At 38.8% G+C, this 16,503-nt stretch overlaps 1 protein-coding gene and 1 pseudogene across 1 annotated transcript; both read left to right on the top strand.

Annotated features, from left to right (window-relative positions):
- Positions 1–2,334: 2,334 nt before the first annotated feature.
- Positions 2,335–3,906, top strand: LOC137976271 (adenosine receptor A2a-like). The gene has a single exon (XM_068823569.1). The coding sequence runs from the start codon at positions 2,381–2,383 to the stop codon at positions 3,380–3,382; it is 1,002 nt and encodes a 333-aa protein (XP_068679670.1). The 5' UTR covers positions 2,335–2,380; the 3' UTR covers positions 3,383–3,906.
- Positions 3,907–7,319: 3,413 nt separating this feature from the next.
- On the top strand, positions 7,320–11,602 carry LOC137976265 (short-chain collagen C4-like; annotated as a pseudogene).
- The last annotated feature ends 4,901 nt before the right edge of the window (positions 11,603–16,503 follow it).

The raw sequence follows: 16,503 nt of genomic DNA, 5'->3' as shown, positions 1-16,503 counted from the left end.
TACACCCCAATGTCCCCCTCAATTTTGTCATGAATATTTATTAGTCATGATCAAGATCCGTAGCCATATTCTTTTAAAACTACACCGTTGAAAAGTGAAGTAAAGGCTAGTTTGTTTCGCTTTCAAAAAGCAAAATAAAGCATCGCTCACACACTTCGTAACTAATGAAGAACTTTAGAATGAGTTCTGATTGGCTTAGAGTTTCTTTGTTGCTAAGTGAAATTTCACGCTCTATTGGCTCGTTCAGCAAACAAGCTACACTACGTCACGAATGTTTATACTAAAACTTGAAAATGAAACTCCAAGGCAACAATTGAAAAAATACACAGAAGAAAGTGTAGAATTTTTAGATAATGAGGCCAGTATGCCCTCCATACCACTTTCAGTGTATCAGCAGCTTAAGGAGTCTAATGAAGATGAAATTGTCAAGTTGACTGAGGAACTAGAGGAAGTTAAGATTACAAATGAATCACTCCAACGGGCCATTTCTGAAAAACAGACATGCCCTCAGTGCAATGTAGATAAGAACAGTCTGTCAAATTCACAAAACAACAAGCAAGTTCGTTTGATTTCAGAATTAAAACAACTCAGACATGAATTTGAGGGGGCTCAGACTGAGCGCCAAAGAACCTTGAATGTGTACAGACTTCATCTTCTTAATGCACATCAACAAGAATTGGATCCTCAGGTACAAGAAGCTATTCAGATGATAATTGAATTACGCAGCAGTGAACAGTTCTGTTGACAGTATTTTTATTACCAATGCTAAATGTGTCCAAAAAAAAAAAAGCCGATTTTGACACAATGCATATTTGAAGAAGATGCAGCTATAAATTTCCTGCGTTATAAGCCAACAAAAACAGTTGAAAAATCATTCCAGAAACTACGCTTCATTTAAGCTTCATTGAGGCTTCTGTTGCCTGCCACTTTTATCAAAGTTATTGGCAAGGAATACTTTGTCTTGACAAATACCTTTATGTTAGAGGAGCAAAGATGTGTTTTGCATCGCTAAGATCTTCAGTCAGCAACTGTTACAAGCAACAGAGGCTCTGAGAATACTTGCAATTAGTTGTAGATATCAAAGAGAGGGTGTCAAGAGCCAGGGCCGCCCTCCTTATTTGTGGACCACACCCAGTGGCATTTGTGTCATGGTGTGCCAAGAATGTGTGGTTTTGGAAAGTGACACTGATGCCCACAGCACACCTTCAGAGGCATTGCTCTGCCATTGGCGACCTTAAAGATTGAGTATGAGCGTGAGCTTCTCATTCTAAGCTCGAGCACTTAAAAAAAATACATGTGCTTAGAATTACGAAAACTTGTACTCCCAATCCAGTTTGGTATTGGTTATTGTTAGTAATGAATAGTCAGAAAAGACAACAAAAGAACAGAAAACATGACTTTAAAGACGGGTGCATTTATTTAACACATCTTAGTAGCGTGAATTATCGCTCAAAGAAAGCCGTCCACAGTACAACATGCACGTGAATCATTATCACTCATGGCATAAAACTTAAAATACAGTTCACAAATATTACATTCATTTTTCGCCCTAATGCGTTTATCTGCTTGTGCATTTGTTTTGGGTCCCTAATTGCTTACATAGACTTTTTTCACATCATTCAGAAATACAGCAAACAAATCCTCGTTTCTATACATATATTGCCACAAAATTCTGCCAAATATGTAGAAAAAAGATGTTTTCTAACTCCACATTTAGGAAGTTTGCATTTCGCTTGTCTCCAGTGACCTTCGATTTTGCTCGTGTTGTCACCATTTTCGTTTACAAATTCTTTGGAGTGGTTAACTGTTCTAATCAGTCTGAGCAATCGTCCTTGTTTTGATGTCGGTCGTACGAAACTTTTTGATATGTTAATTGCAAACTTCGAGAGTAGGGTATATTTCAGAACTCGCAAGTTTGTTTCTCTGGCTGACTTTCATATCAAAAGATCCCTATACACACCTAACATTTATAGCGACTATTTACGCTAGCAATGCTCGCGCTTTACATTTCTCCTTCTCAGTATTCAATAGTCCCATCTGGAGTCATGCTATTTTTTCAGACAGTAGTGTAGCAGCTCTCGAAACCTGCTATCGTTTGGTATTGTAAGCAGCTTCTGTGGTTATTCTATTGTTTTTAAGTCGAAGTCATTGTTTCAGTTATGTTTAATCTTTTGGTTTTGGCTAAGGTAGCCAGCCAATCACATCATACGTTACGAGAGCTGCTACATCATCCCTTTCAGACAGCGCGTGTTTTGGAAACTTTCCAAATTTCGCTATTTATAACCAATGACATGTCCTGAAGTCCCTCAATAAAGTTTCCTGAGCTGATAACTGCTTACTGAGAAACAATCATTTAACCGTTTGCTCTTCATTTGGAGTGATGTCTATGATCGGCTTGTATCCTTGCACAAACATCTCAGCCCCGACCGAGTTGAGCATCACCTCAGGCACATTTTGTTCAATTCTCGCAGTCGCAACGGTGATTGGAAATGTCCTTGTTCTTCTCGCCATCATTATCGACCCATATCGTCAACTGCGATCGCCATTTAATTTCCTCGTGGCCAATCTGGCGGCAGCGGATTTGATAGTCGGTTGTTTGGCGCTGCCCATGTCAGTGGAATTCTACGTTCGAGAGGCAATGAGCGAACGACTCGTACTTCTTCCCAGAGATGTCGCTAGACGAATCAGTTTTTTCATATCTTGCACAGCATCGCTTCTGAGTATCGCTGCAATCACGGTTGATAGATTTATTGCCATTTCATTCCCTATGAAATACAGATTGATGCTGGATTCTCGACGAACTGTTGTCATCTCGTGTGCCCTTTGGATTTTCTCAATTGGTTTCCCGTTCCTTTACTTCAAAGTTGGATATCTGAAATATCATTTCTTTTTCGCCAATACAGCGGTTGTGGCCACATTTGCAGTGCTCTGTGTTACTTACGCAAAAGTCTTCCGAACTTTTAAACATAAGGTGAAACATCGGGATACAATTCGCAATTGCCCTGGGCAGCACAATATCAAAATAAAAACGCTGAAATGGGAGAAAAAGGTTACCAAAACATTTCTGGTAATGTTATCGCTTTTCATTGCCTGTTTTCTTCCTGCACTTGTTTTTAACTATGTTATTAGCTTCTGCGCATACTGCAATTGTGTTTTTATTCACTGGGCAAGAGATATTAATTACATTCTGATCATGGCAAATTCAAGTATGAACCCATTCGTTTTCGCGTGGAGCCTGAAACCGTTCCGCAAAGCCTTCATTAAAATCCTGACTTGTAGAGCTTTGATGCGAAAAATACGCTCTATGGGGGTATCAACATCGAGCGCTGGTCCTCCTATGCCCTCTTCAAGAACCACCGAGGATGAAGCAGGCACCTTGTAAATTTTTTTTTATTTTAATAATTTTTAACTCAGAATTGAAATCCTAAAGCGGAAGTAATGGTCAAGGAAGTTATTCTTCAATTTCAAGACAAGCAGAAGTTAGCCTTAAGTCATAAGAAAACTGAATATTTTTAAACCTTTTATTCAAACATTCGGAGAATTTAGCCGAAAAGATTTATATATTTGGGAGCAATATAAGTTTTTTAGTGCCTATATCCTTTCCTGGCGCAAATTGTTCTATTTTTTCGTCCGTGTAAATAAAAACAAGATCTGCCTACAGGCAGATCGCGGGGGATACGAATGTTTATATTCTTGTCTGACAAATAGCAAATCTTTTTGTTTCAGTTTGAAATCGAGCACTCACATTAGTAACAAAACTATCATTTAGCGATCTTGACCTCGTGTTTTTTACACCTGTTCTTGAAGCACTTTTTCTGCGGCAAAAACCACGGTTTGAGGGGCTTTTGATCATTGCAGTTTTGATTGTAACATCCGGATTGTTGTTAGATGAACAAAAGTGCAATAAATTAATTATGAATTGAAACTTGAATCAAAATAATTTCTCTTTTGACCGATCCCCTTCATTGGTAAACAAGCTTTATTTGGGTGGCAGTTTCAATATGATACGAGTTCGAACGATTTGAGGAAAGTTAGCTTGCAGACTAAACTGAACGCAGGGTTGTCGGAACAACAACAAGAAGATTTATTCCAAAGTGAACGTAGTTTCCACGAAGTAAAATTCTTAACAACACGAGCTTGACAAACTTACACGGCCTCCGCCAACTTGAATAAACACAGCTTCTGTCACACTTGACTAAACACGGCTAACGCCAACTCTCTTGGCTTGTGAAAAACTAGTTAGAAAAACACTCCGCTTGGACTCGTCTACTTATATACTCTGACAATAAACTTCTAGAACTTTCTAAAATAGTAATCACTCTAATTATAGAAAGATTACAAAACACACCGATTTAGAAACGCTTACGCATGAACCTAAAAATAAACAAACTACAAACTCTCGCGAAGCTTCTAGAAAGTCACGCTAGTCACGCAATGCTATTTTTCGTAACATAACCCCCTCTTGAGAAGAAATTTCCTAAATTTCTACTAACAACGAAAAATTAGTTAGATAGTACCAACTGAGGAGGCAGTCCAGTGTCTCTTAAGTTATTCCTCTACTCTGCTTAGATAATCGGGTAAAATACTTGTCACCATTCAACTTCTGGAACAAATGCTCAGCAGTTGGCATAGGCTCAGGGTCAATCACGGTTAACTTGTTCAGTTTATGATAGTCCACGCATACACGATTTGAGTTGTCCTTTTTCTTAACAACTACAACAGGTGAAGCATAGGGCGAACTTGATTCTCTTATGACTCCCATCTTCATCATGTCTGTAATATCCTTCTTCAGCGATTCTCTTAAGCTATACGGTACTGGGTATGGTCTTGATCTAACTGGTTGGTCGGATGTAAGCTTGATATGATGCTGAGCCAAACTTGTTGTGCCTGGCGCTTCTGTGAACAGGCTTTGAAACCCATTTGCAAGATCCATAAACTCTGCTCTTTGCTCATGAGAAAGGTTATCTCCTATGGCCACATCATTGACTGACTCTTTCGCGACATAACCACCAATCTCCAGAAAATCAATACTATCCACAGGGTCAACTTCTTCTACTTCACTCTCAACATGTTCGTTCTTACAAATGTTAGCGTTCGTTTCAACAACAACTGCTCCAACGGAAACAGGATCCTCTCGCTCAAAATACTTCTTCAGTAGATTAGCATTGTAAACTCTCTCTTTTCCTTTGACTCTCACTCTATAATCATTGAGACCAACTACGGCACTGACCTCAAATGGACCTTTCCACTGCATTAGGAGCTTGTTGTGGTCGGTCGGTAGCAGCATTAACACTTTATCTCCAGGTACAAACTTCCTGACTTTAGTCTTTCGGTCGTTATAATGCTTGCCTTTGTTCTGGGCTTTCTGAAGCTCGGTGTGCGCCAGCTTGAGGGTATCTTCAAGCTTCTCGCGTAGCTCAAACACATACTGATAGCTGTTCTTTACTTCAGGCTCCTCCATCTCTTTCGTCCAAAGCTCTTTGAGGATAAACATCGGTCCTCTGACAGCTCTTCCATACAGCAACTCAAACGGCGAAAACCAGTAGACTCCTGAGGAACTTCACGATATGCAAACAGCAACGGGTTAATATAGCGATGCCACTGTCTTGGCTGTTCACTGCACAATCTCTTTAACATGCTCTTCATTGTTCCATTAAACTTTTCCGTCAGACCATTACACATAGGATGATAAGGAGTCGTGGTGAGCTGTTTAATGCTCAAAAGCCGCGTCACTTCCTTCATACACTCAGAGACGAACTGCGTACCAAGGTCACTTAAGATCTCTTCAGGCACTCCCAAACGACTAAAGATATCCACCAACGCTTCTGCCACAGTTTCAGTATCAATGTTCTTCAGCGGAACAGCTTCAGGATAAACGAGTTGCAAAATCGACCAATGTCAATATATATCTATGACTGTCCTCACTCGGGGGAACAATAGGTCCAACCAGGTCGATTGCTACTCTCTTAAACGGCTTGTCAATTAATGGCATCTTCTCTAGGGGAACCTTCGGTACGGAACCCTTGTTAACTGTCTTCTGACATACATCGCAGGACTTGCAATAACGAGTCACGTCCCTTGAATGCCTGGCCAATAGAACGCGCTTTGAATCTTATCAGTCGTTTCTTTATTCCCATGTGACCTCCCATGATCGATCCGTGCGCTAGTTCCATTATTCGACTTCTCAGCTGCACAGGAACCATAACCTGCTTCAGGGGTTTTACACCTCCGTTCACATAAGGGTGCTGGTGTAGACGCGGTACAGAACTCCAAAAAACCCTCCCCTTTCACTTCAAAATGAAGTCATCAGCCGGGCCCTCTACACACAACTACGAACGTCAAATCTTTCTCACACAAAATTTTCTGTAGGCGCTCTCGTCATCAGCCGCTGGCATTTTTTTGCTTGAGCTTTCCTCTATCAACTACAGGACTTTCTTTGGTATCCGGTACCTTCAACGGAATATGTTCCCCAGCTTTTCTTTAGCTTAGACTTCTGGTGGGTTACAGCAACAGCGTCTTGTATACAGGAACTTGCCAGCTTGGGTCTGGATCGTCACAGCGGCTCTTGCGCCTTGGTACTATTACCAATAATTAATCATAAACAGCATCGGGGAATACACTGCGTCTTCCACTTGGGCCCTTAAGTTTAGGAAAAAAAAATGGGCCGTATTCGAGACCTCGGGTACAGTTTTTCCCAATACGGACCGACCATGGCCGGTGAATGACATATCTGTCGTGATTGTGGTTAATCAATCAAATAAACTAATTTTTCACGTTTCGCTATTACACGTCAGTATTCCGTTGAGGCAATTATTTTCCCATGTCGAGAATTTTTTGTCCATTGAGCAAATTAAGCAGATTCGCGAACAGGGCTTTTATTCGATTCGCGACTGGCAAAAGTGCCAAGTCCTCTTTCTCAAAGTAAAGCCAAGTTATTTTTACCACTGAAGAGAGTTGTTTGTCCGCAGTGTTTTGTTCAAGTCGTGCAACGTCACATAATCATTAAAACACGAAAATTCTCTTGCAAATGATTTAGCTTGATTAGTTAATACCTTTGAATATCCAGATGTTGCCACAATTTCTTTTTGGAAGGAAAAGGGGTTGTTTCTTTGATTCTTCGATTTTCGCTAACATGCGTGGGAAAAATTTGACCCAGCGAGCAGAAACTCCTAGACACCTCCTCCTTACAGGCAATCATCTTCGTTTTATAACACTACTGATGATATGTTGTTGCTGTACGTTGGCAAACGCTATGGTGATAATGAAAGTCCAGAAAGACCACCACAGCCTCGAGAGGATATTGGCAACACCGAACCGAATCCTACGATGATGTTGGCGAAGCTAGTGAAAACCTCATGCCCTCACAGCAAAGAGAACGAAGATCAGCCAGCAATTATCGAGTTCTTCAGGAGCGTCTTCAAGCATTGGAGGAAAGGTAAATTTTCAAGCGATGCCTCAGTAATGTGAGTGTTAGTATCCTGGAAAGGACATGCGACACTTTGTTGTACTTCGTGGTGAACCATTCTTATCAACATACAAATTACAGAAATCTTTACCACACAAAATTCAGCAGCAGCGCGGTATTTTTAACACTATGGGTTATAGAATTTTCGCCTCGAAAATTCGTTTGAAAATAGAAGTTGCTTACCATTCAATCCAAGTTGATGCTGTAATGTTTTCTGCACAGGCACAACAAAAGCAAGACACTGATGGAGAAGAAATTTCAAGAAATGGAAACCAGATTTATTAAACGGTACGTTCAAGTTTAGTTATAGTTTTAACTTCCGACACAGAGATTTTTTTAACGTTCTGGCTTAATAATCAAACTATTTTTCAAGGATTTGGATGTTTTTCTGAAATTCAAGTTCACAATGTACTGTACATGATTTTTCAAATCATACAGTTTTGGATAACGCTCCTTTGATTTTTGAGTTGATTTAGTGCGATGGATGCTGCCAACTGCATGAGGGAATCAACAAGCCCCTCCCCCCCCCCCCCCCCCAAAAAAAAAAAAAACAAAAAAAAAAAAAAAAACAGACAATTATTATTAAATATGTAAATTCTGACTACTCTAGCAGAAGCTTTAATGTGAAAGTTTATGAGGATGCGTCAGCCAGTCATCAAATGCAAACAAATCCTGACTACAGCATAGGACCATTCAAATAACACGTGAAGGTTTAAAAAAATCTTATGAGAAAGTGCTACGCAAGATACGAAAAAAAACCCTTAAGAAGTGGCCAAAAAATATGTCAGGGAAACGTATTTCTCATCTAATGTAGCAGCAGCAGCACCAGACCCTGAGAAAAGGGAACAACTAAACTGCATATACAATATAAACTTCGGCTTGAAGATCATTTAAAAAATTAATAACCAAGGAGCCTCTCTATTGTTCCGTCAGAATATTACTTTCTGACTAATTCATTCCCAATCATTCAACCGTCAGAAATAACATTTATACATGATTTTGTTGTTTTGGTTTTCCTGCAGACTAGACGCCCTATTGAATGCACCACCTCGATCAAGTGACTCCTCTCTACTGTCCTACCTGCTTGGTCTGTATAATTATTATGTCTGCATGACAGTAAAACCATAAAAAAATCAAAAGAAAAATACTTACACGTAAAGACGTTAATTTAACATAACATAATATCAAATAAACATAACATAATACCACACAATTTAAACCATTTTAAACAAAATTATGATAAAGCATGCGAGCACTAAATATAACATACAGAGTATAGTCCTTTTTAATATAATATATATAGTTTTCTGCTAACTATAATGATTAAGTCAAACTACGGCTTTGAAATTCCCTAAACACAAAGACTCAACAAAGAAATAACTCAAAGGATAAGTTTGATGTCCGAGGTGGAACGCTGATATACATTGTACATAAAGAGTATTGTATATTAATATATAACATAACAGTATAATAACATAATACAATACAACATGTCATATACAACTTCCTAAGGGAGGGTCTCATACAGCATAAAATTACGGGCACCTTAATTAGCCAATCAAAGTGTGCATATTGTCTAAGATATAATCAAGTGTACTATACATGTATTGCAGTATAGGAAATAGCATGCTTTCTAGGGGTATTTGGGATAAATACCACTAGCGATATTTCAAAATTCATCAAAAATATCATGAGCCGCCAAGCAGTGAGTGATATTTTGGGAATCTTGAACTTCCACGAGTGGTGTTTATCTCAAATACCCCGCAGAATTCATGCTATTTTTGTTTACAGTCTACAGGCTGAGAAGCTGTAATTTTTACAAGTATTTCAAATTTGGGGGAAATAATACTGGTGGTTAGCCAAACACATTTCAGAAATTTCTCAACCTGTAGTATAATATGAGGAGCATATTAACAGGGTGTGATGTGAAGAAACAATAAGAATTCTTGAAAATTCGGTAAAAAGTAAGCATTCTGCTCTTTTTTTGGTTTTAAAAGGTTAATGTAAAGTTGTTTTAAATTCATTCGTTCTTTTCTTTTTCAAAACCCATTTAAATTAACAAAAGTATTAGACACAGTTACGAAAAATTCTTCAACAGATGGGCCCCATGCAGCGTTTGTTTAAGCACACTGAAATGTTAGTTTTGGTTAAATTCTCATATAAATTCTGTGAAGACAGTTGCTACTAGTTGGCTTCCTCATAACAATTTCTGGGCTTTTTCTCATTTGGTTCACTTCAGTGCGGGATGGTCGATACAACGGTGTGTGGGACGAATAGGCCCCCCTGGACCACCAGGAAAAAAAGCAGGACCACAAGGTATTGTAATAGAATTCGCAAAATCCCCAACGAGTACACATAATACCAAATGCCCTTTTAAGGATGGTGCCTACTATTGTTATTGCACATACGTTCTGCGCGTCTCGAGATACTCTGGTTTCCTATCGGTGATGCTAACTAATAAAGGGATATTTTTTGCACGGTTTAAACTATCCGGAGAAAGTAGATCTTAGCAAGTACTCTTGGTATACAAAAAGAAAATTGGGGGGAACCATGCATTTTTTAGAGATAATTAAGCGTCAACTTGAGAAAGAACGCCATACACTGCTTTGTATTTTAAAGTTTTTTACAAATATTGTTCATGAATTATCTTGGAAAAAAATGCGTGGTTACCCCAATTTTCTTTATGGATTTCAATGGCACTTGTTAAGATCTACATTTCCTGCATAATCATAAACCCGGGGCAAAAATACTTTGAATTAGTAGGCACCGTCCTCCTTGCCTGGCAAAGAGCTTGCAGGTGAGCCTTCAAAACTAGCCTGATTTTTTTTGAATAAACAAAGGAAAGGAACTCTTAACCAGTGTTCGCATGATAGCGGTTAAGTCAGGGGGCTAATTCAATGCTATTTCTCACAATATATCCCATAAAAGGGGTATGGATGAAGCTTGAAGAAAAACTTGGTGTTGGTAAGAAAGTTAACATTCAATTGAAATTCAACATTTCTATCAGGTTTGAAAGGAGATAACGGATCAACAGGGCCACCAGGAAAATCTGGGGTGACATACGTGCGCTGGGGAAGAACCACATGTCCAAGCGGCGCTGATTTTGTTTACAAAGGTACAAGGAAAAAAAAGGATCTCAAGTGGATTTGAGGGCCATAAAATAAGCTGGACAAGACAGGAATTAAAACTGATTTTTTTTTTTAGAAAACTGAAGGAAAGAAAGGAAGATTTGCAATCAAATATACTCAAATCTACCTTCCTATCCTTTCACTCCCACATGACTCTCTCTCAATACAGCCAATTTTTGCGAAATGCCAAGTATTATTCGGAACCTCACTGTCAGTTTAGCGACTTCGACTACTTTAAGAGCTGTTTGTTTTTGAACCAACAGTAGGCCACAACTTTCCACTTTTTTTTAGGTGTACAAGTACTCAATGTATTACTTCACCTTTTCACATTATTTTAATTAAGTTTTTTTTTTTCATATGCCAAGGAACAATGCATTCAAATAAGATAGCAATATGCCCATAAGCTTAAAACGATTTTTGACATTCGTTTTTTGTTTATTTTCTATTTTAAACATTTGTATAAGGAATAATTGGAGGTGAACACTACACCCATTCTGGTGGAGGAGGAAACTACCTTTGTCTTCCAAACAATCCAAAGTACGACAAATACAAAGATGGGTGGCAGAACTCTGGGTATGTTTATGGCACAGAGTATGAAGTTAACCAGTACAATGGTGATCCCTTTAAGAGAAGCCTTCACGACAATGATGCAGTCTGCGCTGTGTGCTTCGCAAAGTCGCGCTCCTCAAAGCTGATGATCCCTGCAAGGAATGTCTGCCCATCTGGCTGGACTGAAGAATATCATGGGTACCTGATGACAGAATACTACAACCACAAAGGCCCCAAGGACTTCATCTGTGTTGATGGGGACCCAGATCCGTTGTTGGAAGCAGTGCAAACAAAAATGGTGCTTTGTTGTATCCTGTGCAAGGAGCTTGTGGTTCTTTACCCTGCAGTCCTTACGTTGCTGGTCGAGAGCTGACATGTGCTGTATGCACCAAGTGACCCAGTTATCAGTTATTAATGACCTAAAACCGTAGACAAGAGTGATGAAAGAAATGTCACAAGTGTCAGGATACTACTAATAAATGCTACTTGAAAATGCATCCATGTTTTGTTGCTTTATTCATTCTTCTTCCCATGGCCCTTCATTCCATTTGGCCATCCTCTTTAAAGGTGTTCTAGTCGTTTAATTTGTGCTTGCTTTGTTCGAATTTTGAACTGTCTTCGGCAATAATTATTATCTTCATTTCTGCCCCCCCCCCCCCCCCCCCCCCCCCCTTCCCCGCAATGAGCTAAATTTATGGACCAAATGGACCCATAAAACTAATTAATAATTAATATCTGGACTTACAATATTTATAGCAATATGGCATACGACATGTCAAGCAAATTGTTATAAAATAGGCTTTTTATAAAAAAAAAGCTCTCATTGTCAAACCCCGCGACTATTCTGAAAAAATAACCTTCAATAAGAAAAATTAGCAAAAGTTTTACAGATTATTATTCAACTGCATTCAGCAGAGTACAAATAACACCCAAAACGAGCACAAATGTACTCCAAAAGACCGGTTTGACAAGTGTTTCGACCCATTTAGTCTTGCGTAAGCGCCAAAAAAGGGCTGAAAATGCTAATTTTTCCCCAAAAAGAACGATGAATGCTTGCCAAATTTGGAAAATTTTTGAAGAAAAAAAACTGGTTCCTAGAGACAAGCGATAACTACACGACAATTAACTTTCTCTGCTTATCGATGAAAACCGAAAACAAAAATACGACGAAAATAGAAAAAGCTGACCTCAATGTAAGAGCACTCGCCTCCCCACCAATGTGGCCGGGTTCGATTCCAGACTCGGCATTATATGTAGGTTGAGTTTGATATTGTTTCTTTTCTCTGCACTGAGAGGTTTTTCTACGCCAGTACTCCGGCTTTCCCCTCTCCTTAAAAAACCCATAATTTGACTTGATTTACGTTGATTGTTCATTTCAGTTTACGGTGTCCCCAATTTGTGCTCCAGCGCTAGAACGACTAGACACTTTAATAAAGTTCTTTTTTTTAAAGCAAACAGCTGCCCTTCGCTTGCTGTTTTACGTAAACACGACCCTCAGTCTCCTAAAACGTCCCGAAATCTTGGAAAAAAGATATGCACGTCTCTCGTCATCTTCCACATCATTTGGCTCCAGATATACAACTGATTTCTCCCGTCTAACGTTTCTCCTTACGTTAACGTAACTGATCAGTGAAGATAAGATTGATTAAACGGAAAAACCCCAAGCCTAACCGCAACCTCGTTCCCAGGGTTTTCAATTGGGGTCTTTCTCGTCATCGACGAAGAGACCCTGGGAACGAGGTTGACCCTGACGCTAATACTGTGATGGCGTTCAGTCTTAATGTGACACTTCGTGATTTGTGTATAGGAATTAAGCTAGCATCTTCTTTATTGCTGATCTGGGGAAAATAGTTGATAATCCGCTGGATTACGCAAACGGTATAATTCATAATTTCAGCTTCTAGGAACTACAATAGAGAACTACAATAGAATGCGATCCACAACACATAAACCACCGACTTCTGATACGACATCCAGCAGATTAGTCCTCCTGAAACGTTGATTGCCACAGCTGAAGGTTAGCAGAAATATAAAATAACGGGTGAGCCAGAAAACTGATTAGCATTAATCCCTTGACAAAATGTCGCAGAAAGAAAGCGACCTTTACACGTGTTGTAATGTTACTAATCGCTAATGAATGATGTCAACCAAGGAATCAATTAACAGGATGAAATCAATATCTGACTCAGTATTTCTTTAAGAAAACAGTAATTAATTCGGTCATTGTAAAATGCACACTGGTGCACACTGGTGTCTAAAATGAAGACTACGGTACAAAAATACCTCGGCCTAGGCCTCAGTCTGCATTTTAGATTCAGTCTGTAGTCTGCATTTTATACTGACCGGTTACTAATTTTATTTATTTACCTCAAATAAACAAATTTTACATAACAGGGTATGGTACACTCTTGTGGAAGGGCAAGATAATGTTACCTAATAATACGCTCAGCAATAGTTTCTAAAATTGATTCCTCACGCAAACTACAAATATATAGGTAAAATACACACGTAATTATAATAAAGTGACAATATTGTGTTCATAGTTTCAATAATGAGAAAAGTACTTCCCAACGCTAACTTCTGCTTTGCATTGTTGGACGAAACTTGAGGAAAGTCAACGATTTTTTTCCAGGATTGTGGAATCATGCCTTATGCCAATCCACATAACCACCCGTCTTTGCACTTTTTCTGTAGTAATGATCCAAACAAAAGGCGTCAAAGTGGATATATTGGAAAGTCTGACACCATATTCACTGTGGAATGAATATCGAAGTCGTTACACTGATATGTACAAGAAGCCTTCAAAAGTACTAGTGCATATGAAACATTTTGAAGAGATTTACCTCGAGCTACTTAGTGAATTCCGTTTTGGGGAATTCTATCAAGATTACATGGAGGTACACTGAAGATGATGTTGGAGAAAATGCTTTAACTATATTTAAAACCAAGAGAAGAAAATTATGGAGGAGATGAAATGAAATGATTAAAGGAAAAGAGAGCGGAAAATAATACAAAAGATTGTTATAGCAAATATTTAATTTAAAAAAGCTTCCTTGCGATAAGGGGGTTCGTTTTTGGAATGTTTAGAGCTTTTTTTAGGTCGTAAGTCAGGGAAAATAAATCTCTTTGTATCTTCAACCCAGGACGGTGTCAAGGTATGACAATTTGCTATTACCGATATGTTGTTCTTTCGGGTCTCGTAAACTTGTTGAAAGACCATATATCTAAAATAAGCAGATACTATTTTCACAATTGGCTTTCCTGGCACGGGAAGTTATCGGGACTTTTGCGAAACGGGTCCCTCGTCTGTAAAGCATATACGAGTTATTGCTGTTAGGTCCAAGCATCGTACACTTGAACGTGATGTTATCAGATGCTTTCCCCAATGGTTAGTCCAGTAACAGTTGTTGGGTTAGGAATCATACAAAAAGGAAAGGAAAGGAACTTTATTTAATTGTCTAGTCGTTCTAGCGCTGGAGAACTAATTGGGGACACTGTAAACTGAAATTAACAATTAACGCAAATCAAGTCAAATGTTGCAATTGGTTTTTGAGAGAGAGCGGAAAACCGGAGAAACTGGAGAAAAACCTATCGTTGCAGAGTAGAAACCAATATATGACGCCGATTCTGGGAATCGAACCCGGGCCACAATTGTGGAAGGCGAGTGCTCTCACCACTGCGCCATCCCTGAACACCCCTCGGTGTGGTGGTGGAGCAATGTCAACATGGATGACTCCATTACTTTGCAGGTCAGTATTGTCTGTGACGACAACATAGCTTTCACTAATCGATTTGTCCTAAACTAAATTAAATCGAGAGTAAAAGAATTGTTAACGAATTCCAATTGTTACTTTGGTTTGATAAACAAATGTAACTGAGGGTGCGTTCCTTTGGGATGATCCGAAAAATGATCACTTATCCAAGATCACTTGGATCAGGGTGCATCAGAGTGGATTCATCGGTTCCTTTGATGCACCGTGATCCAAGTGATCTTGGATCAGTGATCCTTTTTCCTATTTAGGACCGGGTCTTAAATGAGAAGTTCAAGGTATTCGTTTTTGTCTTGATCAAAAACAATAAACAAACTGCGGTGTTAAACATGTTACAACGCATTTTAACTTGACGTTTCGTATGATACAAAATAGAAGAAGTCAGAAGTGACGGTTGAACAAATTTAAAAAATTATATATGAGGGTGTAGAACTTTGAAAGGGACTAGTAACTAGATTAAGAACAATGCTCTAACAAATAAATGTCATAAGCAGTGAAAACTGGCTTGTTTAATTGCTTAATAAAGCCAGAGTTTCTCACTGTCAACGTTTTCGTTTAACGTTTAAGTCCGCGTATTAGTAAGGTTTCTTTTATTTTACAATGTAAATCAGATCTTCCATTTGCCAAGACTTGGTCCAACTTGATGTTGTAACCAATGTAAAGTCACTGCAATCCCAACAACAGGCTTTGTACACAATTTTGGATTACAATTTTGTACACAAGTTGTTTATTGTTTTTGATCAAGTTAAAATGGCCGAAAAACAAGAGTATTCATTTTTGTTCAAACCATGGAAACATCAAAGGGCGTCTCATTTTCAACCAGGTTGCATTGCGAGCCTAAGTGTACTGAAAGCTAACTCTTATAAATTGAATTATATTTTTTCTGAATCAAGTTCTTCCAAACATGCCTCAAATCATGACTCTTGCAAAATTCCCAACTATAATCTTATCTTAGTTCACTAATTTAACAGAAGATAAAGCTCTAGCCCACGACAAAACATCATCGTTATTCCTGGGCGGGTAAAATCTTAATATTCCAACGTGAGGAAGAATCTTTTGCTTCTCTGGGTACTTTCGATCGTTGTCACAACCCCGCACAGCACAATGATCGCCACTAGGCATGTTTCCAATATTACTGGAATTGCATAGAAATAGGCAAAAGCCAGCCCATACACACGTAAATACAACTGAAAAGGCTTTATTGAGTTATTTCCTCCAGATTTAGTCCTAATTTTGTAATATTTTGAGACCATTCCACAATACATTTTACGCAAGCAAGGAAGTTAATCAGCAAATTTTGTCTCATATTTCACGGTTATTCACACACAAACTTACACTTGCGACGTGTCAACATTGACCAAATCGATTTCTGATAAAACTGTGTCGAAAAAAGCGTTGATCTCTTTCCAAAATAGTTTTTTTTTTGGACGTCGAATAACTTTCCGCCATACGTTTTCTTACAGCAACTTGCAATGTTGGCTACCAGGCGATGCCAGAACCCTTTGCGTGTAAGGCACGGATCCATTACTGGCAACTCATTCATTATGTCGTCAAATTTCGCTTGCAGAATTTCGTTATTGCCTTTGGCTTT

This window comes from Montipora foliosa, chromosome 1 (assembly GCF_036669935.1).
Source record: "Montipora foliosa isolate CH-2021 chromosome 1, ASM3666993v2, whole genome shotgun sequence".
NCBI lineage: Eukaryota > Metazoa > Cnidaria > Anthozoa > Scleractinia > Acroporidae > Montipora > Montipora foliosa.
This window is presented reverse-complemented; position numbering and strand designations above follow the sequence as displayed.